This window comes from Pempheris klunzingeri, chromosome 4, assembly GCF_042242105.1.
Source record: "Pempheris klunzingeri isolate RE-2024b chromosome 4, fPemKlu1.hap1, whole genome shotgun sequence".
NCBI lineage: Eukaryota > Metazoa > Chordata > Actinopteri > Acropomatiformes > Pempheridae > Pempheris > Pempheris klunzingeri.
The window spans coordinates 10,760,706-10,787,500 of NC_092015.1; the positions used below are offsets into that span (position 1 = coordinate 10,760,706).

General features: G+C 39.7%; 1 protein-coding gene across 5 annotated transcripts in view; it reads right to left on the minus strand.

Moving 5' to 3' along the window:
- Positions 1–17,419: 17,419 nt before the first annotated feature.
- The window catches only part of LOC139199558 (muscleblind-like protein 1), a 53,754-nt gene continuing 44,378 nt past the window's right edge, over positions 17,420–26,795 (minus strand). For 2 of the 5 annotated variants that reach the window (XM_070828599.1, XM_070828603.1), the window contains 6 exons: positions 25,505–25,558; positions 24,509–24,659; positions 23,340–23,375; positions 22,371–22,462; positions 21,938–22,011; positions 17,420–21,154 (listed from right to left, as the gene is read on the minus strand). In XM_070828599.1, coding sequence (XP_070684700.1) covers positions 21,955–22,011; positions 22,371–22,462; positions 23,340–23,375; positions 24,509–24,659; positions 25,505–25,558 — 390 coding nt within the window. In that variant the 3' untranslated portion in view covers positions 17,420–21,154; positions 21,938–21,954. The remainder of the gene's footprint in view (positions 21,155–21,937; positions 22,012–22,370; positions 22,463–23,339; positions 23,376–24,508; positions 24,660–25,504; positions 25,559–26,795) is intronic. The other 3 variants (XM_070828601.1, XM_070828600.1, XM_070828602.1) reach the window with 3 other exon arrangements.

Here is a 26,795-nt window from a genome sequence, read left to right on the forward strand (position 1 = left end):
TGCCTCCTGAGATAGCAGATGTTTGAATTTTTCTGAGCACTTTAAGGACTTCTCATCCTTGTTCGCTAAAGGTTGAGCTTCTTAAGGCTAATTCTTAACCCTGGAAATAGCAGTTGACGAAACAAGTTCACCCCAAAGGTTTCTTTAGTGTACAAAACATCAGGTGGGGGAGAGGCAAAGGAAGAGTGTGAATGGCAGGCAGGAGTTGGCAAAAAAGAAATATCTCAGTCTTTGCCTTGGAAATGAAAAATCTAATTTATAAACATTAAAATGGTTCCTTTCTCAATTTAACGCCCTTTGGGGTTTTTAAGCTGTACAGCCTCACATGGTCTGTAATGACCAGCATGTTGACTAATGTTAGCATAGTTAAGCGAAACATCATTGTGCACTAAATTAGTTTTTATGACTCTTTTCTATTTGTGCTACTGTTACAGCACATTTTAACGTTCATCAGTATCCAATAATTGTCAATTGTGGCTACAGTGACACCAGTTTGCTTTAAAGAAAAACAAGTCATGGAGAAAATTCAGTATTTCACAACTGAAGGCAAATACGAAGATAATGTTGTCTTTATTAAAACAGAAAAACACCCTGTAACACTGCTGCATGTTCAACATAATACACCTAGTCTGACTCTCACTTTCTCACCTCACACTGTCACAGATTTTGGTGAGTCAGGTGTTCCCAGTCAGAACCAATCCATGTCTGAGGGAGCCGTGCTGCCCTGCACACGCTTCCAGGTGTGGAGTTAGATAAGGCCAGAGCTGAAATTACCTTCTGCAGCTCCCGTCCCCCACCTCAGTGTGGCTTTTACGGATCACTGCCCTCCAGTCCAAAACATCCTAACCACCGCCTCATTTGGTCTCAAGTGTGTGAAAAGCAAAAAGAATGCACTGAGAAGCACGACATTATTGCAGACGCTTTAAAGCAGGCCATTACGTGAGAGATATGGCTGAAATACTTTAGAGCACATTCTTAACTTTAACAAGCCCATCGGGTCCTGTTATTTTCCAGCTGCACCAGTGGATTTAGTCCCATTGCCAAAAGTCTCAAAACCGATTGAACGTAATAACACTTCTCATTGTGTCCCAGATGTAATCATGATGACAAGTGTAAAGCACAGAGGGGAAATTGTATTTGTCTCAGGCTCTGACCTGTATTTCTTTACATCCCGCTTCACTGGCTCCACTGACAACCCAATCACCATCGGCGTCTGGTCGGCTAATAGTGCTTCCTGCTTGTATCATTCTCCTTAACTGTGGCGAAGTCGTGTCTCTGCAGCAACGCTGAGTGATCAAAATCAGACCCTATGCTGCATTAGCATACTTCAACCAGCAAGCATTTGTCTCATTAGGAAAATCAAATTTTACAAATTAGTGTTTATGTGAGAATATTATTTTTCTCTCTGCTGCTGCAGTCCTGGATATCTCTTGGGCTTCAGCGCGTGCAACCCATTTAATCTTCTGTGTTCTTCTTTTCTGTTACTCCATTATGTTTCTGTCTCTTCATTCATCTTTTTGTTTTCTTTGTCTGCCTTTGAGCCCAGTCTACATATAGGTTTTTTTTTTTCCTCATAAAATTCATTCATTCATTTCTTTATTCTGCTTCATCCAATTCCAAGCTCATCATATGCCCATAAGGAGACCACCTCACACACGCATGATTCTGATGAGCATCTCCACCGGTATTGATCTGTCTTATCAGCAGTCCAACAGACGAGGCTGGAAAATAATGGATTCTTCGTTTGCCTCTCTTTTTCTGTCACTCTTCATCGCTCCACCATTCTGTCTCCTTTTGCAATTCCTGTTTTATTTTCCTCTTTCGTTTCAGATGAACATCCACACTCTACTGTCTCCCCCAAATGAACGCCTGAAAAGGTGAGATGACTTGAATTTAATATGAAAGCTTTACCCACATGGAAACTCTTAGTCACCTGTATTTCCCTGTGCTTGTTCTGTGTTTCCAGCCTAAACACCCATTACGACTGGTATTCCATATTGAAGGCCTCGGAGAGCAAAACATTTAGCTACATTTCCAGTAATAGCATGTCTGATAGCCCGGCTCACTCTTTCCCTGTAGGACTCTTGCTTTAATGACACAGCATGCCTCACTTGGTAGCAAACACAGTGCGATCACACAGCGTCAGCTGTCAAAAATGGTAATGGTAATGTTTGTAGTTGTGAGCCACATGCAGCAGAGCTGTTGATCTCAGAGCTGACATTTTAAAAATATTTTTTAGATTCATGATATCACATATTTAAACTCCTACAGGGAATAGGACATTGGGAAGATGGTTGGAAATAGACTGTTTAGGCAGAGTGAATAAACAAGCAGGCCTAAAAGTTATGATCTTCTTAATCCACAAGAATATAAACTCATTCTTCAACTTGTGTCTGTTATAAACAGGATATTGTACACTGTATAACTTACTGAAAAAAAAATTGGATTCTTATTCTGTGAGGTGAGCAGTGTGTTTATTCTATAAGAGATCTGATATCCCTCTCATCAGTAGCTTTCATTGTACTACTTGGTTACCAAGACTACTAAAGACTACTTGCGTACGAGTCTTCATAGTGATGAACCATTAGAGAATTATCACTTCACTCTGTAGTTCTTCTCATCTATGGAACATTTTATCCTCTTTCAGCTGATTATTTTGACCCAACTCTACAACTCTGCTTCTGGAGAAGAGAGTCAAAGTCTAGACCCTTCATCTACTCCATCACTGCCTGCAGCAGGCTGGTTTGTTTATTGAGAAACCAAATTGTGTTGTTGTTATTATTGTTATCATTATTACAAATGACAGTTTCATACTTATTTGTATGTATTACCAATGGTGATATATTACTGAGCAGCATACACAATGAACATATAACTATGTGCATTCATGTCCGTCTTTGCCTGCAGGTGGACAAATCACCTGCCCCATGTTTACCGATTACAGCAGCTCCTGATGAAGAGACATTAACCTCTACCTCATGTGCAGCTCGAGCACAGCCTGGAACAAGTGAGTCCACTATGGCAGCACCTGTTGACCCCGCTGACTGACCAGCCCTGTCAGATAAGGTAACAACAGAGTTTGTATGCAGAGGTCCCCATGAGTTAAAGGGGATTTCACTTTTCCTAAAAAAAGGGGATGAGAGAGGTGACGTTCATATCCTAATAGGACATTTCTAATTTCTTATTTTTTTTTATTAATTTCCTTCATTAATTTCCTGTTAATTTCCTATCTAAATGAAGAATACATAAATGAAATAAATGAAAATGAAAAATGAAAAGAAGATGGCTGATTAAAACAAGCCTTGACTTTACAACTTTTCTGAAAATGCACAAGGACAGTCCAGAGCATGCTGTGTATGTCATCATGGATGGAACTTGCCTCAGATCTAACCTTAAAAGGAGCAAACAATTGAAAAAAAATAGCAATGCCACTTACAGAGGCTGCAGCGAAGAGGTGGCTTGTGTTTTCTCACACATGTATTGTTTGGTACTTTTGGTTTTGTGGCATTGTTTGCATGTAATATTTGTAATTGAAGTGCATGGCCCTTAACACATTATTCATTATTTGGTTATTGATTTGTAAAACTGCATTAGTTGTACTTGTTGTTGTGTTGTGCAATACTTTTGAGTGCTTCTTATTCTTTACTGTTGCTTCAGCAAAAATACTCTAAAAGCCCACTGCTGTATGCCTGGCACCAAACAACAGAAAGACATAGTTCATTTTATTTAGCTGCAAGGTATATGCAGAGTTAGTGGGCATCAAAAGAGAATAAAAATGAGAATGAATATTGTACTTTTACCAGGTGGTCAGAAACATGATTCCAAATGAATACTAATATGTGTAAATATGCCACTGCCTGCTAATACCATTTAATTTATTAACGATATAGGCTGCTGGAAAGATCTCTGCACAGACTGTAATGTTACTCATAAACACGCCACCACAGTTACCTTGGGAAGTTTTTCATGACATTTGTTACTCATTTGAATTACCATGCTCTCCTGCTCTCCTGGTATGATTGCCAGAGAACTCACATTCACACTGGATGGACCTTAAAAGAAAGGTCACTTAAGTCAGGTGCACTCTTTAGTTTTTAGTAAACAGCTCGGGTGTGTTCCCACACACACATATATGAGCACACAAAGGTCAGCTGCTCCCCAGGGCTCCTCTGACTGCAACTGTGATCAACAGGCTAAACCTTATGGCCAACCCCACATGTAGCCTATGCTCCACTTTTGCCTCTTTTTTCTTTATCGTCCTCCTTTCTGCCTTCCTATCACTCTATCAGCATTTCTCATATCCACTATCTGTCCATCTTAAACAAATGGCAAGGTATCATTTACTTTTGCTGGTCGGTCCACATTGAACAGCTGACTTTTCTATAATCTGATCAATGCAGCTGAATGTCACATAGCCTTTCTATCAAGCAGAGAGAAGGTCAGTGTCTCTGCTCTGTGTAAATACCACAGTAATGTAGTTCTCGGACTTCAGAACTGGCATTCTGCCAGGATTTTTACAGCGTTGAGTCAAAGGACGGCTGATATTTGTGCATTTTTGCAAGGTAACCATGATGTGAATACAACCTGAAGAAAAGAAGTGAAAAGAAACTGATGTCTGATGGTGCAAAGATTTTGGACAAAGTTGCTGGCAATGTCGTGTGAAGTAGTGATGAACAATCTCAACCTGTTAAATATTTGATCTTTTTTTTCTGCGTAACATTCAGCAGCTCTTGTGAGCTTTAAACTGATTATATAAGGTAATCTGATCAAAATACCACTACTGTATTATTCCCAGTTAAGTGATTTTCATCATGATTCCCATACTCAGCATCTTTGCAGGCTCCTAGGAGGTCACAAACACATCATTAGACGCAAAAGAAGAATTTTGTTTGTAAATAGTGATGCAGAGAGCCAGCTTTTCCAGCTTTGAAGAACGCTAATGACATCAGCTGACCTTAATTTCTAACAGTCTCCCCAGTTTGATGGGATTTTACCCAATCTGCTTGACTTCTCCCCTCCAAAGGTTTAATGTTTTTTTTTTCTTCACTTGTTTATGTTCCCACATCATTCTTCCTTAACCCCGTAAATATAAAAGTAAATGAGATCCTTCTGGATCTCAAACAACCAGAGCTCCAGGTCCATGTTTATCTCACCAAGTCAACACACATTCATTACAGTGAGTCCAAGTCCAGAGCAAACACAAATGCTCAGTAACACATGCAAGTGCACACAACATTTCCTTTTAACATTTTTATTGGTTCAATGTAACCACAAAGTTATATGTTAAATAAAGTACCAACATTTTTGAATAAATAAATCAAACTCTTTAAAAAGAAAAAGAAAAAAGGGATTAGAAGGAAGTGGTCTCATCAGTAGAAAGGGTGTTCAAACAATGTTAATGTTTATACTGTCCCTCTAAATCTCATATTTTCTGTTACTGACCGTATTTAATCTACATTGTAAGGGTGCAGGAGATGAGAGTAAGCCTAGTGGCAATTAGGCAAGTGAATGCTCCAATGGAGCGGACTGCTGGAGTAAATTTAGTGGGCACAAATGGGTTTGGGGAGAAATATCACTTTGACACATCACTGAGAAGACCAAAATAACAGGCGCAGTGTTAATTTGATGGATCCTTAAAACAGTCTCAAGCTGTATCCAACCATATCTGCCATTAAGAAAGAAAGTAGTTTAAGATCAATCCAAAACGATAACTTAGAGAGACTTATAGTTAAGGATTCTAAGGCCTTGTCCACACAACCGTGGTTTTCCAAAATATCCACATCCATCCAAGAACACAACAAAGATTCTGAACACTGAAACATTTAGGTGGGGGTAAAGTCTATCTCAACGACACATCAAATACCAAAGAAGATCGTTGTGAGCATATTGAATTTATGTTAGTTCACTAAAAACTAAACTAAAACCATGGTTTTTGGCTGACCTAAAACTGCGACCTCTGAAGTGGTACAGCACTTCAGTTTAAACTTGTAATTTGACTTGGCAGTACTAAGCAAAGGTAAACAAACTCACACAGAAACTTGAGTTTTTGAGTTTAATCTGAACTTTAGAAGGAGTTTAAAAAAAAAAAAAAAAAAGAGGCCAGAAAGTGTGGACAAGGCCTCAAATACACCGAAACTCACAGTCTTTGCAGCAGTGATTTGAATTCACAACACGAGACCCTATTTTGCAATTTTGGATCCAATAGCAGAGGAACCCAGACAGGAGGGGCAGCTCTGTCACACAGTTCAGTGCAGACTTTTAGTAAAAATGAGTCTTGGACATGAAGAGAATAGCTGTTCACACATTTCTGTTGAACAAATAGATAAGGTGGTTGTAACCGAAGAATAGCTTTACAGATAAGTGTGCCGTTGCCCTGTAGCCTATAAAAAGACCAGCTAACGCCAAAGATTTTGAGGATTTTCTTTGTCAGGGTATGTAATGACTGACTACACACATATGCAAATTTAAAACATTTGGATCTAATAAAGCCTTGACAAATAAGATATTGCATGTTACCACTCAAATAATCATATATAAAATTGGTTAAGGTAAGGACAGTAATATTCAAGACAACCTCAGTGTTGGATCAACTTAGATGGCAAAACAAGCACATTTCTAAACTGAATTTGCAACAGTGAAGCTGTAGATGGCCTATGTACTTAAACGGATTTATGAGAGGGATCGGGTCAAATGTCGAAACATTGCCAAAGCGGAGAGTTTTAAGAGTCAAATGTGAGGAATGTGGAGGGATGGATGGGGAGGATTGCAGGGTAGAGAGGTTCTCTAATGGAGACGGTTCAGTGCTACGCAGCAATTAGTTGCACTGTGGCTGGAAACAAGGATGCTGAGACGCTGAGATGCTTTGAGTAAAATAGGGGTGAAAGAGTAGGGGGCTAATGGTGCACATTAGCGTAAAGCTTTTTGTGTGGCCATACATTGGAGAGAATACTAACTCACAGAGACTCAGGAGCAGGGTGAGACATACAGGATGCACATTACCATGCTTCCAGGAGAGCCCCACATCGATCTACACTCTGCCAGCATCCCTACAGAACTAAATAACATTTTAATCAAATATTTCCCGGATGACTTCCATTTTAACCCTACATAACTGTTGTACATGCTGTGGTAGTGCTCGGCAGAAAGTAGCGGTAATTGAGTTGAGTATTTCTGTATGGATATTTGTATGAGTGTGTAAGTGCCATGCGGAAATATGCTATTTTGTAAGGAAGATGATAAATGACTTGAATGAATGAATGGCGCCTTCTGAATGTATAGTACCTTACAGCATTCACGTTATTGTCCTGTCTGTGAACCATAATCAGAATGACTCTGATTCACTAAATCCTTAATGGACTAAAGCCCAATGATGAAAGACAGTGATGACAAATGGAAGGACGGAAGAAGAGAGAGGAGAAAATGACTTTGTCAAACTTTTCCCATTAGGCAGCCAAGCCACCGTAAAATTGTTGAACATTCAAAGTCAATTCAAAGCGAATGAGGTTGTTCATTTTATGGGCAATTTGACAATGTGAAAAATAATGTATGTTTGGTGTATTTGAGACAAAGCACAAAACCTGTAAATCAGTAAATCATTTGAAGTTTTGATTCATTTTGAAGGTGGCGTGCTGTGTGGCGTGTAAACAACTGGCAACTAACTACCAGCAGGCCTAAACGTGCTAAAGACTTGTAATGCACATTTGGCACCCATGTTACACAGAAAGAGAAAGAAAGAAAGAAATGAAATGTGAGAGGGTGACAGGTAGAGGTGGAAATGGCATGATGCAACAAGTTTACACGCTTGCTCTCTCTCTCTCTCTCGCTCGCTCACTCACACACGCCCCTGCATTATTCATGCATACTAACAATCTAGTACACCATAACATTTTCTCAAGACATGCACAGAGCGGATTAACCACATTCCAAAGCGTTGAGTCAGTCGCATGTTCTTTTCTTTCAACTATGCTTCTCAAATTAACATAAGTGTTTTTTTTGCACACCACAGCCGTGACACGGACAAAGAGAAACAGCTGATGATTGTGTTTGCACACACAAAAAACCCACAAAGTTTTAATTATAAGATGACATGCTTAAACGAAGCCACAAGGCACAAGGCAATCAAAGTCTTGAGCCGGTGCCTGAGAAATGAAAGGAAAACATTAGATATTATGTGGAGGTTTTTCAGGAGTTGGAGCTACGGACTCTCCGTGTCAGACTGCTGCTTATCAATATTCTGCACCACGACAGGAGAGGGAGAAAGATGGATGAAGCGCGAGAGGGAGAAGACTTAAAAGGCAGATGAAGGGACAGCACGTAGTGAGAAGAGAGAAGTGACAACGGGAAGCATTAGTGACAGAGAGAGGGACCAAAGGGTGAATGAATAAAAGAGAAGCAGAGAGGACGAGGGAAGGAGACTGAATATAGAGCTCAAAACAGAGGGAAAACTGACAGATATGAAAAGAGAAAGGAAGCAACAGTGTGTTACATCTGGGAGAGGAGGGAGCGCCAAGAACCAAACAATTCATCCTTTCTTGTTATTGGAGGCAAAGAAAAGGACAGGAAGGCAGCTGAGCACCATGGGAGTTCTCAGGCAATTAATTGGAGATGAAGAGAAGCAGGCTGCGAGCCAGGTTCAAGCTGAGTAGCTCTGAAGAAAATAATTTGATGTTGAGGATGAACCTTCAACCAACACTCACTTTTATTGTGAAACAGAAACTTTCAAGTTCTGTTTCAGAAGTGAAAAAAAAACTTGTTCAAAAGGAAAGTGAGAACACAAATTAGCAGAAATCCAGCCTTGGAACATAACCTTACTAAAGTCAGGTGGTCTGCCATTTTGGTCCAGACTGAAACACCTCATCAGCAGTTAGATGGGTCGCCATAAAATTTAATTCAGACATTTACATTCCCCTCAGGATGAATTGCATTAGCGTTCATGATCCCTGAAGTTTTCCTATAACGCCATCATCAGGTCAAAACTTTAATTTGGTCAATACTTTGATTACTTACACACTAAACTAATATGGTGAACGTATTAGCATCGTATCACATAAACATTGCATCTCCATTGTGAACACGTTAGCATGCTAATATCAGTGTTTAGCTCAAAGCACTGCTGGGCCTAAGCGCAGCCTCGTAGACTTGCTAGCAGTGGCTGTATACTTTTGTTTAAAAAATATATAATAACCAATAATTAACATAAGAGGTGAGCCCATGGGAGAGTCAAGGGGTCATGGCTGATCCACGTCTGCAATGAGAGTAGGACAGCAAAGGATGGACAGTGTAGAATTTTATAGACAGTGGAGATGAGCAGCATGAAATTGAAAGACAGCATTTGTCATGGATGCTGTAGATGATTTGCCATTTCCATTTGTTAAAAGAGATTTAAACTTACAGTTGTACTACCGACATGCTAATTCATCCTAATATAGACAGTAGCTGAATTGTTTATTGTTGATATTGCACTGAGTTGCTTGTGGAATAGCAGCTCGCCTGGAAGTGAAGTCGTAATTTTGGCTGCATATGTGAGAGCAGATTTTTGCCTCAAAGTTGTAGTAATTACTTTCCTGTTCTTAAAAAAAGATCAACAATTCCAATCACTAACAGCTTTCTCCTTAAACTTTCAAGAGATTCATATCTTTGTTTTCCCCTCCTTCTCACATTCTTCAGCTTCTACTCCCTCCTACTTTCCCAGACGCATTAAACCACAGAACAGATATGTCACTTTTTTGACTTCATATTAGATAGCTGTATGGTCTGGTGAGCACCATTTTCCAAGCCTAATAAGGTCACCAAAGGGATTACAAGAGTGCAACTTCAAACACTGTGCTTCACCGGTTTCACCCACTGGGCTCTGGTTAGTGGCATATTAATATTAGGCTGGCAAATAAAGATTCGTGTTGATAGATGATTGATTTGAAAACAGGATCTGGTGCTACCTCAATCCAGCAGTGGCTCACAAAATAATAAAACCTCCCGAGCAGTAAAGTGGGGTTTTGGGCGATAAAGTGTCTGAGTGTCTGAGTCATGGTGCTATTGAGAATTATTCACATACGGGTTTGATAAACTGCCGGACTCAGGTGTGGCTGCCTTCATGAATACAGTCAAGCTGAAGGTCCCATCAGGGAGCACTGTGGTGGGTTGGGCACTGGATCAGAAATTACACTGACCGGCCTTATATAAAACATTATGTCGCTATTTCTTTTTACCTCACTTTGACCCTTGGCGGGTTTTTAAACACATTTCAAGTGTGTAATGATAGCTTGAACCGTATAAGACCTAATTCCAGGGAAAACAACTATGCTCTGTACCATGTGAGGCCAGGAAAGAAGAGAGAAATCTAAGCAAAGGAGCCTGTGGCTATCAAACATCTTCTGCACTGTGATTATTATCTTTTGTGTAAATGGAACAAACATTTCCTGTTTCCCGTTTGGCTCAAGCGTGTTAACATGTAAGGATGAAGTGATGCTCGTGTAGCATGTGTACTAAAATGTGGCATGAGGGGCTGGAGAGATGACATGGTCTGTTAAATTATCTTTTCAGACATATTGGGAATTATTTTGCTTTCTTGTCAAGCGTTAGATGAAAAGGTCAATACCACACTTATATCTGTCTGTTCAATGTAAAGGAGCCTTCAGCCAGAGAGCGTTTGCTGTTAGTATCATAATCCTGTCATAATCCCATATAGTAGAGCCTGTGGTCTGAAAGTTATCTTAACATAAGTATAACATATACATATATACAAATAACTGGAAACAGCTGGACTCTGTCCAATGATGAACAATCCACCTACAGGCACCTCTAAACCTTTAAAGCAGGGCTGTCCAAACTTTTTTCATTGAGGGCCACATACAGAAAAACATACAAAGGGCTGGGCCACTCACTAGAAGTGACCTATATTGCTAACTTTAATCCACTAGAGCCCTGGTGCTCATATTAACAGCCTTACCCCCACTTTCTTGCCCCTCGGCGGACACCGTAGAGGCCATTCCTTTGCGCTTGCCTGTCCCAGCTGGAGCCCCATCCGTTGTTCCTCCACACAGCTCGTCCCATTTAACTCCTATCATGCCAACTGCACCTGGCACAGCTTCAAAAACATCCTCACCCGTCGTGGTGCTCTTTAGCCTGCTAACATCAAGCAGCTCCTCCGTAATGCAGAAGTGATCTTCATTAGTTATTAGCTGTGCTCTCATCGCACACCGCGTCTGAAACTTTCTACACTCACTTGCTCTCTTACGTTTCCTTAATTCTGCCATTTTGGGTCACCTGTAGCAAATTTCTTCTTCTATTACTGATTTTATAGAGAAGCTGCCTCGTTCAAGACAGTTACTCCACCTAGCGGTGAGACTAAGAAGTACAATACAGTCCAGCGCAAGTTTCATGTGTGGGCCGTGTTCCAATACATTTTTACAATTTCCTGCGGGCCAATGAAAATTGGACCACGGGCCGCAGTTGGCCCGCGGGCCGGAGTTTGGACACCCCTGCTCTAAAGGTTGGATCTCCTTTGTTCAACCTGCACAGAAAAACAATACTTTAACCCATCGCCCTTGCCAGGCTAGTTGTTTTCACCTGTTTCCAGTCTTTATGCTAAGGTTAGCTAACTTGGCTCCAGCTTTATAGTCAATGGGCCATAAATTTATATCGTCTCATCCAACCATCAGCAAGAAAGTTAATGAGTGCATATGTTGAACCATTCCTTTCTTTTTCATGACAGTGGCAGCTACAGAACTGCTACTGAAATAATTAATTACTATTAGCTATTGTAATATAGCACATAATGCAGCCATTAGAGATGAGGTCTTGCTAACGCAGTTGAGATAAAACATCTGAGATACTGAGAGAAGGGGAGGGCTACATCCTTTACATGAAACTGCCTGTCTCAGCAATAGGCCCCTCACTCTCCCTAAATCACTGTGAATTAATTACGCCGCTGGAGAGTTAGGTGCCAACTGCCACTGTGCCGGTGGTTGGGCGATAGCCTCGGTGAACAGACTGCTTTATGAGCTAAACAAAGGCGGCAGAGATGGACGAGATGAGGAAAAGTTAGGGAGAAAAACACAAACTGAGCTGTTGAGACTCATGAAACTCATTAATGAGAAGGCTGTATTAAGTGAATTACACCGAGTACATGCAGTCTACCCTGAGTGCAGATTTATGTTAAAGTTTCAAATAGTCCATCTTAAAGGGCAATGAAAGGGTGATCCCCACATCCCCTCTCCTCTCCTCCCAACCCTCACAAGCTGCAAGATGATGCTGTGACAGTTGATTTGAATCCACTTTGGCTCCTCACTCTTGTGACTTCACTTCATCCTCCTAGCTGTCCGCGGAGCCCTGTCACAAAGATGAAGTTAAGCTTACACCACAGCTGTTAGAACAGATTTTTTCCCTCTTTCTTCCTGTGGGCTCTGGTGTCACAGTGGGATCTTTCTTTAGGCTTTGTCTCTCTCTGTACGACTCTCGTTCTCTGTCACGTTCCCCGCTGCTGCTCAAATACCACCAAAGTCCTGTAAAGACAAATGTCTGGCTAATTAACTCACAATAAAGGATATCACACAGTATGTTAATGGGACTCGTATCGTGCCTTCCCTGACTTCCTCTCTTGCCTTTATTCCCGTCTTTGTGTGCTACATGTAATGCCGAGGGACATCCTGTCACCCTGTGAATAGTGGCTGTTCATCTCTGGGTACAGCTGTGCCCTCAGAACCCTCTTTGTATGACCCATATTCTGTCAGCAAAATTCCCTGCTAGTTGTTATGTACCCCCTGACTTCTTCTGCCACTATCTAAGAGCTGAAGTATTCAGTAAACTTCAAATCCTGTCACTGAAGTTTGGTAGAGGCTCAACCTCATACCATATGGCTAAAAATGACATGTGGCGTGCTGATTGTAGTTTCAAGGTTATTGTTTGCTGCATCATTAAATTCCCATTTAGATTACAAACCAGAACAGACATGTCCAGTCTTCTGTAGTTCTAAAAATAAAAAGCCATGACTGTTCAGCTTACTGCAGGTGGAAATCCATGATGTAGTACACTCTGCTGGTGAATAATAAAAATCCTGTATTAAATCATGGATGAACCAACTCACTGACTGAGTCTTCATCAGGCCATTTGTTTCTGTTATATTCTGTAGCTGTGGTGTCCAACAATTAAAAGAAATAAATATTCATGAGCCTGAAAGAAGTTGTCCAGGATGTGGACAATGTATTTAATCAATTATGTTATATTGTATTGTATTATTTCAAGACTACATGCCACAAGAACAAGTTCATTCAATGTCAATTAATGGAGACCAGAAGTATACTGATCTATGATCTATGATCTTAAAACTGTCAGGACAGAGGCAGGACCTGTCAAACATAACAGTCCAGTAAAACCCTGAAAAAAGATGTCCAGCCGTCTATCTTTTGTAACAGAAATGGTTATTTTTTTGACAAACATAGCAGTCAAAACTAACTTAGACATTCATGTATCATTGCAAAGTCTGCTCATGTTACATCCTTTTGTCACTAACATGCAAGCATGTCCCCAAGTGAGAGGCTTCCTCCTGTGAAGGACTTGAAATGTATACGCTATTTACCGTAACCTTCCCTGGTCTATCCTCAAAGAGACCAAAATCAATTGTATATTTCAGGCAGTCTTCTTAAAATTTTTAAGTTAAGAGTTGCCCTGAAATTGCCATCAAAGTGGTAAATATCTAGTAAGTCTGAAGGGAATCAAGTTGCTTACAACTTTCAAAGGCTTTCACATATGGTAGGTGTTGTTATATGGTGTAAGGAAGCTAAAAAGTGAGTGGAACACACACCGGCCCAGTGTTTTTGAAGGGGATTCAGTTACATGACTCCACAATCAAAACACAACCAAATCACAGGCCTGTTATTGGCACCACAGCAGACGGTTGGTGTTAAATTCAGTGATGGACTGAACCGGATGGATCGATACCTCTCCTCTTCCAGGAGGAGAAGTGATTATACTAACCTGCTGCTACTCCCACTCTCTTTTTCCATCAGCACATGAAAACACTCACAGACACTTACTGTAAACACACACACACACACACACACACACACACACACACACACACTACGGTATTCTCATACACCTAGATGCATGCACACACACGCACGCGCACACGCAGATACACCTCAGAGAAAATTGGATGTTTGAGCCGTGCTCCAAGCAGCACTCAGTGAAAGTCAAGTGGTGAGTCAGCAGACAGATAACAGTGAGGGAGCGACGGCAACAGGGTTTTAGTGAAGGTGGGGAGGATTGTGCATAAAAATAATGAAATTAGAAAAATGAGATTACTTTGAAGCGATGGTGTCAAAGAGTGAAGATGATGATAATCTACGCTGTCTATCATTTTGATCATCGTGTATCAAGCCTGGAATTACCTGTCCATCTCTTTGTGTTTGCACATAAAACCCTGTTTGATGCCTGTTGTCTCTCATCTGCAGCTTGTCTCTGATCTCAAAGGAGACACATCGTCATTATTACTTAATGCACTCACATCTCACTATCGCATCTCCTGCCACATCTAGTACTCAGTGGGTTAAAATACTCACTTCTGCCACCATCACCTTCTCTGTCTCTCTTTATTTCAGCTTCTCGCCCTGTTTTTTTCCCCCTCTTCTTTCTTTCCTTTGGTTTCACGCTCACTTCCTCTCCCTTCCTCCCTCCCTTTCTCATTATTGCCTCCATGATGAGATCGGAGTATTAGTCCATCATAGGGTCATCTATCTATCTATCTATCTATCTATCCATCTAATCTAACCCAGGGGACAAGACAGCCCAACAAAAACACAAGTGCTTTAATTTTCTGTTTTGTTTTCACATCCTGAGAGATAATTCATATAATGACATTTATTGTGTATTAATGGGTACTTATGGCTGAGTGCTCACAGTGCAACTCTTTATTCCCCCACGTAACAAGTTGGCTGAGGGTACAATCGTTTTATACTCACACACACACCCAGGATTGCCCACACACTCAGTCTTCTTCGGTGTTTTGAGAGAGGCCTAATTGAAAAGCTAGGCATGTTGAGGGGGCAGTGGTAAGTGAGACTCATGACGCGTTGCGGACATGAAGTCGTACATCATAGTTTGTGAGGCGGGCGACAGAAGCTGCCATTATTGGATCAGCACTGCTTCATTAAGTCTCCACACGACACAGTCTGCTGCTAATGCCTGTGGACAGAGAGATGGAGGGAGAGGAGGGTGAGGAACCGAGGAGGAAAGGAAGGGCAAAGCCTGGGAGGGATAGAGATGTAGAGGGAGGGTTGGGGTGGAAAAAGAGACCAGGCAAAGGAAGCCGATAACAGAGTGAAGGAAGAGAGAAATCTAAAGTAGTTGTGTGAGAAGACAGAGGAAGAGAAGAGAGAAGAGTGAAATGCATACCATGGAGCAAAACCGTGGCCATTGACAATTTTGTGTAATTCAAGGTAATTTAATGATTTTCTTCAGGGAGATAATCTGATGTGGAAGTCCGTGAGTAAGGGCACAATGCATTAGGGATAATGGCCTGCAGCTTCCTGTTAACGCTGCCTTAGTCAACATTTCCAGAACAGCTCAAGCAGCGTGTTGGCAACCCCTCCAATAACTCACCGCTTCCAAGTTTCAGAGGCTGATTTCCATCCATCCATCCAACCATCTGTCAGACCCTTTTTTCCTGATAACGGTTGTTGCTATTATTTCGTTTGATTAGATAAAACATCAGGAACAATTATTTCTGCCTCTTCAAATGCTTCCATAATAACAGAATACTTATCAACCATTTAATACACAAATGGCGTCAGTAATGGACTAACAGGTGACTGCAGATTCCTACACTGTGCCGTTGCGGCTGGACCGTGAGGCCCAATTGACAAAGAGATGGTGCTATCTGGTGGCTGGACTGTGCATCACATCCTTGTACAAGCAGCATGGTTTTTATGTTGTTCACCTTACCTGTGACTGGTTTCTGTGAAAAGATGTCAAACTACGAAGCTGCACCGGTGTTTTCAAGTATTTTGGCTTTTCTGGACTGTATGCACACATACAGACCACACCTGAGGTCTCGTCAGCCACATTCAGTGAAAAACTTACGTCAGTGAACCAGGGGTTCAAATGAGGATATTTCATTTCAGTTGCAGAGATGCAGAGATGTCTCCTGCACAATGTGCATACATGCTACATCAGCTGAATGAAGTATCGGAACGTTTCAAGGTATTCCTCACCCCGCTGACTAAATTAAGTCACAGTCAGATTTTATCAGCGCGTCACCACGTGCTCCCCAAAGAAATGAGGCACACATCTCTATCTCAATTAAAATCTTTGCTCCTAATTATATGCTTCAGCAGGTTGGACAAATTGATGCATCATGAGTAGAGATAGCTCAAATAGGATTTTAATGAATAGCAGTACTGATTTGGAGTCACTGGGTGTAATGAAAACATTAAAAATATATGTGTTACGTGTTGGATCAATGCTGGTGTTTGTAAGATGATTATGCTCACTGAATATGAGCAAGTGTAATCGTTACTGCAAATGTACAGTAATTAGAAATGACAGAATTACAGATGTTGATACATTTGACAAAAGTGGAGATTTTATGATGAAGAACTTGTGACTTTGATTTCAGACACGTTCTAAAAAATGTATGGCAAGACTATAGGACTTGCAAACAAAATAATCAAGGGTAGCTGAATGTATTGATCAGTTCTGTGTTTTAATTTGTTTTTGAGTATCCATTATCTTTTAAAAATAGCCTCTTTAACTCTGTTTAAGTATAGAATCAATACAATAATATAATAAGTACCAAGTTTATTCAAAATTTCCTTTTTAACTTGGTCGCTTGTTCAGAGGATGATGATGATTATTTTTATTATTACATAATGGTTTATTGGCTCAGTGCTCTATAACTTCCTGTTTTCCTGGCTGTCAATCAAATTTTGTCTCTGCTTAAAGTAGTAGTTTAAAATTTGGGGCTTCTTGTTAAGATTCAGATGACAAGTAATGTGGGGTTACGTCCAGGACTTCTTGGACTCTCCACTAGTTGCCCGGAAAAACCCGAGGTGACGAAAAGACTCGTCGAGGTCACCGTGTCGAGCAAAGAAAATAGTCAGTAGTCAAACACAGCTCATCATTTTCACACCTCTGTTTTTGTACAAATCAAGCAAACAAAGATACACTATATTGAATAGTGAACCTAAGCGGATTTTGTTATAGCTAGAGCAGAGCCTGGCTAACTGTTTCCAGTCTCTGTGCTAAGCTAAGTTAGCTGTCTGCTGGCTACACCTTCATATGTTAGATATGAGGCAGGTATCTTCTCATCAAATTGTCAGCGCCAAAAAGTGCAGCTATTACTTTAATTAGACAGAACAACCCTCAGCTGAAATTCCCATTTATACGAAATAACGGGTCTTAAGCAAATTCTTCTTTAGTTCAGTTCGTTTGTAAATTTTTATTATTTTTTTTATTCATAACAGCAAGAATCAAATATAGCAATACAGGCCCTGTGAAAACATGGGTCAAGAACTTTTATCTCTTAACCATCCATCCAAGTTGGCACAGCACAGGTTATATTAGCTACATTCATGACTTCAATTATTACATGATACTGTAGTTAATACAAGGCCAGCAAGCACATTCCTACCCTCAAAAGGTACATTTTTCCACCTCTATTTCTTTTCCGGTTTCTTCTGACACATTTCATTCTGATGAGATTATATTTTATGGCTTTAGACTTCGACAGTTTTTCTCTACAGGTGCTTTTCTGAGGAGGTGGCCGGCATGCAAACATGACCCATCCTTTCAGGGGGCCTGGAGCAGTAAAACAAGCAGAAACAAACTGCGGCAGAGGACAGAATACATCATATTAGCACTACAAGCAGAGAAAACAAACAACAAATGAAAAAAAGTTCAGTTTACATTATATCATAAACGTAAGCATGCGTGCTTGTAGGAGATGAGAGGTGACAAAGATGATCAGGACAATATTTCAAACTAACGACTTAATGACCAAACCACAGAACAGTATTTCAATCTGAAATGATTCTTTAATTCTGCCTGATGTTGAACTACATTCCTGTTTGGTCAGTTTCATCTACTAGAAGCACAGCTTACATAAAGTAAAGAACATACTTATAGCTATGGTGTTTGTGTTGCATGTATTTTAACTCTCCAAGTGGTAAAACTTTAGTGAGTATATCCTCAGGAATCTTTTTTTTTTTTTTTTTTTAAATAAACCACTATTCTATTTTTGTATTTTTTATATATATTTTATTCCATTACATTGATAGAATATTGTATACTGTAAATACATCTTTCTGTGTAACATGTTTTCTTATTCAATATTACTGTCGTGATTTTTTTAAATGGTATATGTATTTCCTTTAACATGCATTCCTCTCTGAATAAAGTAAAGAGACAGGACGTGTTGTGATTAGTTGGGCCTGGGAGGGCGTGGCCATGACACACAGACCTGTCGGTACAGGCAGGTTAGGGGACCAGACAAACCCAGTCAGGCCCTTACGCTGGAGGTTAGTGGACACCTCCTCCGGAAGGTTACCTGGCAAACTACAAGCTGCTGACAAAAAAGAAGAGCAACACTTGGCCTTTATCTGAAAGGGGTCGGAGAGTGAGAACTCAGTGCCCTTTTGATGCAAGCAATTTTGTTCAGCCTTTCATAAGATTTTTTTTGTTATCCTAGCAAAATTCCGTGTCATTATAGACATTATTTTTTTATTCAAAATAAGATCTCAATATACATGATTCTCTCTTTTTTGACTATGTACAGAAGTGCAAAAAAGTCAACCTTTATCACCTTTATCGCCTCAAGATTCCCCACCCCACCCTTGTTGTTTGCAGTTGGCTAAGTCAGAGATGAGTGTGCGGACTCAGTTCCCTACTCACCACGTTCACCTGACCCCGCCAGCGACGCCCCCAAAAAAGTGATCAAATATGCAGCTTGTTTTCCAACATGGCCCAATTTCCAGGGAGAGTAAAAATATTAAAACAATAGTTACTATTTGAAATGGATACAGTAGAAAATAACATCTTTACTCTAAACATCTAAGAACTAGATTTTTATTATAGTCTTTTTTTTCTTATATGACTAGTTACAAACCTTACAATCATTAAAATATTACTCGGTTATCGGCGGTGGTTGCCACAGTGACAACTTAGCCTCTCTGTTCTATTATTTCATCACTGTTAGATACTCATATAAAACATCTTTGTTCAAAGAACACAAAAAGACTAGATAAATGAACAATATGCATACAGTTCAACAATATGCATAACGTAGAAAATATTGAGTTTACAATCATAATCATACTAAAATTAACATTACATGGAATTTCAGGAAACTGTGCATGAGGAACACACAAACACACACTTTTACCTTATATTCATTTTAAGAAAGATAAATATAATAAGCAAAACTGAAAACCAGAACTAAATATCAAAATATCATCCAAACAAAATAAAGTAAAACACTCCTCATCTAAAGAAAAACTACAAGGAGGTTAAGAAAACACTGACAAAAAAAGTGACAGTTACATAGTGCTCTGTGTGTGTTAATATGGCGTGGATTAGGCAACTGGATGGTTCAAAATGGCATGTTGCATTGTGCTGACCCGATGGTACATTCTAAGGCTTTGGATGAGTAATACAATCGTTTATATTCTTGCCACTTTCCCTGTACTATCCACCAATTAAATATGCCTGAAGAACACCCAGAACACACAAAAAAAACAAAAAAACAAAGAGCTCTAGAGATCTACTTTTTACACCCGACCTTTCTTTGGGCTCGCTAATGCGATCCGCAAACTTTTAAATTTAAAAATTTTCTCTCTAGTCTATCCACAATATCTAGTAACAGTGACACAAAAAGACTTTGGCTGACTATCTGAAAACAGTTCTCAGGTAGACGTATTTAACAAATATTCTTAAATATGTCAGACTATATATACACTACACCGAATCTACTTTGACAATCTGCCTTAAAATATGCATAAGCATACAAATTAAAAACAAATCATGTCATACAAATCACATGTCCATCACCAGTTGCACCATAGATTTTTGACTTCTGTCTCACAGCAGTTTGGATACCAACTGATCGCCCTGTTGTTTCAAAGCTATTCATCCCGACACCTTCATCATTAGGAGTCGGGTCTCCTCCAAGACCCCACATGCAACTCACCTGACTTTTAGAGTCAATAGACTTAATGATCATAGAGGGATCGGTGTCAGCACACATCCAGTTGTTTACCGTCTACACAACTGATATCAATGACAAAGACCAAGAGAAAGAAATGCTATTCAATCAGTAGAAGGTTTGAGGGAAGCAGATAATCTGGGGAGGATAATCTAATCAGCAGTGGTGCTTTTGGGAGTCACAGGTAATGACAGGTCACGGCATTGGACACTACATGCTGTCCAAGAGAGAAATAAAAGGCATATTAAAGGGAATTGTTGAGTTTAACACTTTTTAACACTGCTTAAATACCATTCATGTGTTTTGAGATGTATGGCACTTTACAGGGATGCCTGCAAGGTTAAAAACATGTGCTTAAGAGATACAAAGGTAGGCTACAAAGGTTTTAAAGACACCTCACAGACATTCAGTTGCTATTTTGCCTCTGAGTGCACTAGTGTAATTTCCCTTATCACTGGTTTAACAAAATAAAAACATAAACTAAATCCTTGTGCATGCATACGTGATTCAGTCAGATTTTCTGTTTCTTTTACCTCAACTGAAATACAAGGTGCACCTTTGTGTAAACAAATGAACACATTTAGGTCAAAGACCAACAACCAATAAACAAACAACATAAGTCGTGATTCTTGGTCAATGGACGTACCAATCCAGTCGATTTTGATGACTGCTCCACACATTTACCTCATGTTAACATTCAAAGTGTGTCCGGTGAATAAAGGTAAGTTGCCTCTGCAGAGCGAAAGGCAGTCTTTAATGCAAATGATCTTCTTTTCTGTTTTTGTGTAATAGTGTGCGTGGAGTACATATGAAAACAATCCTAACAAACTGTGCCTCCTATGTTAACATGCAGATTTATTCCAAACAATTTAGATTTGGTTCTCCGTTTTGATCTTGGTGTTACAGGCATGGAGGGTGACCGCTAATCTTGGACTCGACACCAGCTCGCTCCAGTTCCATCTGGAGAAAAGTTAGCAGAACACAGCAAATGAGATGTGGAGGAAGAGGACAGGCTGTGACGAAGCTTAGTTTCGATGTTTCGTGTGGTCTTGAAATCGGACCCTGATTTACATTACAGTAATCATTTTTGGGGTAATAACTCTTTTGGGAATAGCAGAAAGATGACAAGCAAATCATTCTGCCTTTAAAAATGTTACATAATTAATTGATTTCATATTCATTTTACACTTGCCAAGTTTTACAGGGAACATGAAATAAAACCACATCAGTGGGGAATCAGGGTTGCAAGGAATTTTTATGGTGCACGACTGCAAAACCTTAAGTACTGAATTCTTTTTAAATCATCTTTATTGCCTAAAGTAGTATTTCCCAGTCCTGCTCCTAAGGGCCTCTCTGGGTGCTTGAAGGGAACGTTTGACATTTTGGGAAATTCGCTTATTCGGTATCCCTCCACTCCAGGGAATCAGTCGCAATGAAAAAGTGGTTTCATTGCATAACTCCCTACAAAATCAAATGATCATTTTTACGTATCAGTTTTAGTATGGATGAAGCCAGTAAATATATTGTGATAATTAGTGAGCGACAGAGATGTTGCTAGGCAGATTTTTTTACGTTTGGACAGAGCCAGTTCTTAGTCTTTTAGTCTTTGGTCAATAATAATAATAATGATAATAATAATAATAATAATGCAGTTGTGGCAAATCCCTCACATCACAATTAAAGTTGCAAACAGTACTGGTTCAAATACAGTGTGTGAGATGATTAAAGAGGTGCAGTACATACTGTTCTGATTGAGACTCCTACATCTGGGTCACATACTTGTGACTAGTCAGATGGTCTGCAGATATTATTGGAATCTGATTGAGGGGGAAAGGAGAGAAACAGAGGGAGAGGGAGAAAGGCAGACAAAGAAATGAACAGAGGGACAAAGAAGAGAGGCATTGGTTGAAAGGAGGACAAAGAGCATGTAAACCTAAACTGATAGTCAAGATAAGCATAGTAATTATCTAAATAATCACAGAATCGGATGTTCTCAGAAGCTAGCAAAGCTCAAAGCTGAGCCTTGTGCACCATTCATGCATTTTTCATTAAGAGGCGCATGGGAATCATAGCATTAAAAAATATATCAACTAACAGATACTGAAAAGTCAAAGCTGATCCCAGAAGTGACAAGAGAGAGACAGAGAGGGAGAGAGAAGGCAGGAGAGGAGCAAACCTGATTGGCTGTTGCGGTTGCAAAGGGAACACTTGTGGCAGATGTGGTGGCTGCAGACACAGTGGCTGGAGTAGCACCGTGCATCATGGGTACTTGGAGGGAAAGATCACACAGGCAGTTGAACTAGAGCAGATTTGAAGCTGTTTATGTTAACACTTCATTTATATGTCTGCCCATAGAATGCTAATAAACATGAGAAAAACTGTGGATAGTTTAAAGTAGCTTAAAATTAAATCCAGTTTCTGCTGACCTTTACTGTTCTTTCTAACAATTACTCCACCAATTTATAAGTGTAAAGAGATACCAACATATGTGCTGTGGAGGAAGAAAAACAAACATAAGCAAAATTCTTGCAAGGTAGCTAATTGCCAAATTTGACAAGCAAAATATAAACTTTTTACAGTCTTCATTCATACTGACCAAGATACTTAATTAGCATTTGTTTAACCTCCCTAAACATGAAAATTACAGTAAGACCATAAACTGCACCACTACAAACCACGACAAATAATATAAAAATGAACAAATACTAGTACTAACAAGTACTTCCACTACCAATAATAACTCCTCATGTTTATATGGCATGTATAACCAGACAGTATAATGAGGTGCTCTGGAGGTTAGAGAGCTCGGGATGTAAGAATAATGAAGCAAGGATCGGGGGGGGGAAGGGGTTTGAACTGCAACAAGCATTAGGTGACAGATAGACCTGTGGCAGAGCAAAAAGGGGTTCAATCCAACACAAAAACCTCCAATTGAAATTACACATTCAAGTTCAAAATCAAAATTTGCAAGTCACAATCTTATCAGCCGATTACATTAAAAGGAGATTACATATGCCGTTTTCTATTAAAGCCGAAGTCTAAATTCACAAAATGGGGAATATGCTCATATTATGTGGTGAGTTGAATGACATGTGAGTGACTAACATGGGCTCAGATACAATCAATAAGGAAAGCTGGCACCTACCAACACTTGTTGCAGGTGTCATGCACAATATCGAGCCTGCCCATCATGCATTGCAACAGGGAGTGGAGTGAATAGGGAGGAGAAGAAATCAAGAAAACCCATTACAAGTGTTATCAAGTCAAACATATTGGATTTCATATGGACATGAACAAATTGTTCTGCTCCAGTACAATGGCTGATTATGATTATGGCTGATCGTGTACAAATATTGGTTTTTGATAATGACTAAACATATATATTCCTTTGCACACCTTCACACAGTCGCTGCAACCACACCTACTGCACAGCACTGGAAGCATAACTGCACGTAAAGCTCTGAGTGGGGAGAGTTGTGAGAGAAGAACTTCATACTCTGTCTATCAGCCCCAGTTTACTGTTTGACTCTCACTGCTCCATTAAATGGAAGGGTAAATTAAACACTACCAGCGGGCCCATTTTCCTGTCAACAGCCTAACAGCTGTTTGCAGCTTGTTAGTTTTGAATGACCTGCTTTCCGAATGCTCAAAGTGCGTTGCAGTGACCTGACAGTCCAGTAGTGTGGGACATATGAGGATCTGAGTATCCGAGTCTCTTACAGGCTATTCTTAGGCTGTCAGATGAGAATATGGGACACAGTGTGAGATGACTATACGGTGGCCCGAGATGAGTGGCTGAAATAAGCCGGGTGTCCCTGTGTGTGTGCTGCATATGTTCATATACTGTACACTGAGGGTGCCATTTTTTAAGTTTTATTTACTCAATATAATCTCTGTGAAACTGTGTAAACTGTGATTTTACTGTAAAGCTGCCAAAGTCCAGATGACAGAGAAGAAAGGGTAATAAAAAATGCCATGATATTCTCCTAAAAATCATCAAAATAGATCATTAATCAGAGACAATGCAGTAAAAGACAGTGCCGTCAGTGCTGATGTAGTAAAAACTGGTTGTCAGGTCTGTATCCATTAATCTTTTCAGCCATTTTAAAACAATGTGAATTTGCTTTACATACATGTGTAATTAAGTTCATGCACATTTTTCCATGTTGTCAACAACAAATGAATTTACACAGTCATTCGGCCATTCACTGCTGATGCCAAAACATAGTCAGGGAGCTTTGTGAGAAATTACATGTGATCTGTAAGCCAAGAGCAGCTGCCACAAACGTGTGTTAAAGACGGCTCAGGCCTTACCTGATGGTATGAAGGCAGCCTGCTGCTGAAACTGCATGTTGGCCAGGGCCTGTTGGTACTGGAACACGCCAGCATTGAACATAGTGGTGGCACCATTGGCTTTTTCAAGTGCAGGTCTCTTTGGTAAAGGAGGCAAGACGGGAGGGAGCCCCTGATGAGGGGACAACACCAAAAATAAAGGGATGGGAGTGAGGGAAATCAAAGGATGGTGGCAGTGACATTCAGGACAGAGAGAAGAAAGAGTTTCATTAGAAAATAAAGTTGCCTTTCCAAAAAGCTATTACAAACACTGGCAAGCAAGCAGTGGACTACACTACCTCTGTCAGAGCAAGCTAGTGACAACAAAATACAGTCCTCAGCACAATGTAATGATTCTTATGATATGATTTTGAATACAACAGTACACAAGGTAATTATTTTGCAGGCTAAGGCAATTATGTCTTTTTGTATACAGAACTATAATGAGAGCTATAATATTGTATTGATTGTTGGGCCATCAACCGAAATGATGTAGTTAGGGAAAGCTGCACTGCCAGCTCCATGAAAATAGTACACTATAAGCCATGTTAAGACTGTCATGACACCTCTTCAACAATTACACATGCAATATGGGAAGTGACAAACTCATGCAAAGACTACCATACAATATTAGACACTGAAATACTACATTTTCATGCCAACAATTATTTGCTTTTGAGATTCACATAAGGTGATGAACTGATCGCTGACAGGGAAAGAAATGTACACGATTTCCTATTTAAGTCTTTTTTGTTTTTGGTCCCTGTTTGTTGCTGTTTGTTGTTTTAAATCAAGATTCAAATGGGCGTCTCATCAATGTGTAGCATGCAACAAAACTATTGGGATTGCGATCAGTTCATCACCCGTCAGTGTTCCCTCAGTTCAAATCATTAAAAATCTACTTTATATTAGAACTACAAAGGTTTATCTACTACACCACAGCTACATGCCAAGCTAAAAGGTGAAAGGTCATAGTACCAGGTCAAAAGTTGCGTCGAGGGGTCGCTTCAGTGATTTGACAGCCGACTGAGTCTTAATTAGCAGGCAGCGAGCACATGATGGCAATGGGCCAATGGGGTTCAAGCGCATTAAAATAAACCAGCAAGCGGAGGTGCATCATGGGGACAGCAGTGCAGTGTGGGTTGGTGAGAAAAAAACAAACAAAAAAACAAACAAACAAATAAAAAAACAAATCATTGGAATGCAATATACAACAATAACAAGACTAGGGCATGCACATTAATGGCTGTAGGGTTACTGAAAAGAATTATGGCCCTTGACGTAGTTTATTGTCTGAAGAAAAATCTGTTTTATGGACTATAACTTTGAGTGCAATGGTGTTGTGGTCCAGAAAGGAGGATAGGCCAATCACCCTGATTCGTTAAATTCAAATTAAAGGCAATCCTGGATTATTGTATAGACATACACTATGAATATGATGTAATAAAATCTTGGCTCGCAAAAAAGTCTCTGTTCCAGATATTGGATTTACTTACAGCCTGAGTTGACTGAGCTATGGCAGCTGTTGCCCTGAAACTAAACCGTTATAATGGCAGGTTGATCCTGTCCCCTGGGCTCAGGCCACTCCAGGACAGTTTTTAACCAAAACTCTGAAACAATCGGTGTCATTTCTGTTACGTTACCTGAAAGCTCAGGCTTGTACAGAAGTCAAGAGTTTGTGTGCATGTGAGTTTGTGCTTTCAAACACACCAGAAATGATTTCCTCATTTATTGCTTCAAAAATACATTAAAAAAATTATACAAAAAATATATGAATCTCGTATAAATGATTACTTTTCATCAATTTAAACACTTTTTTTTACATTGTATGACTGTATGATTTCACTATATATCGTCAGCACTTTATTGCAATTTATCTCTCTCACTTTTTTTAATATTGAATTTATTTCTATCTTTTTATGCTTTGTCTAGGCACATTAGACATACTACATACTATTTTTAATCTTTTTTTTTTTCTAAAAACACGTCAAATAGTGGTGAGGTTGAAAGAGAAAACTGATCGGTAGGTTATTCACACATGAGCCTGATCATGTTAGCTCTGAATTGGATCAAAGAACTTCAGTGTGGGTTTTTAAATACACTAGAAATAAACATTTTTATATGTATGTTCATAAGATAGAGCGTAAGTTAAAAAAGACTCTGCTGGCCAAACTGTAAAATTAGCATTTTCACCCCTGTTTGTCATTTCAAATGCTACACAAGCTAAATAAGACCAAAGGAATCTGCTCATGACATTTAACATTTTAAA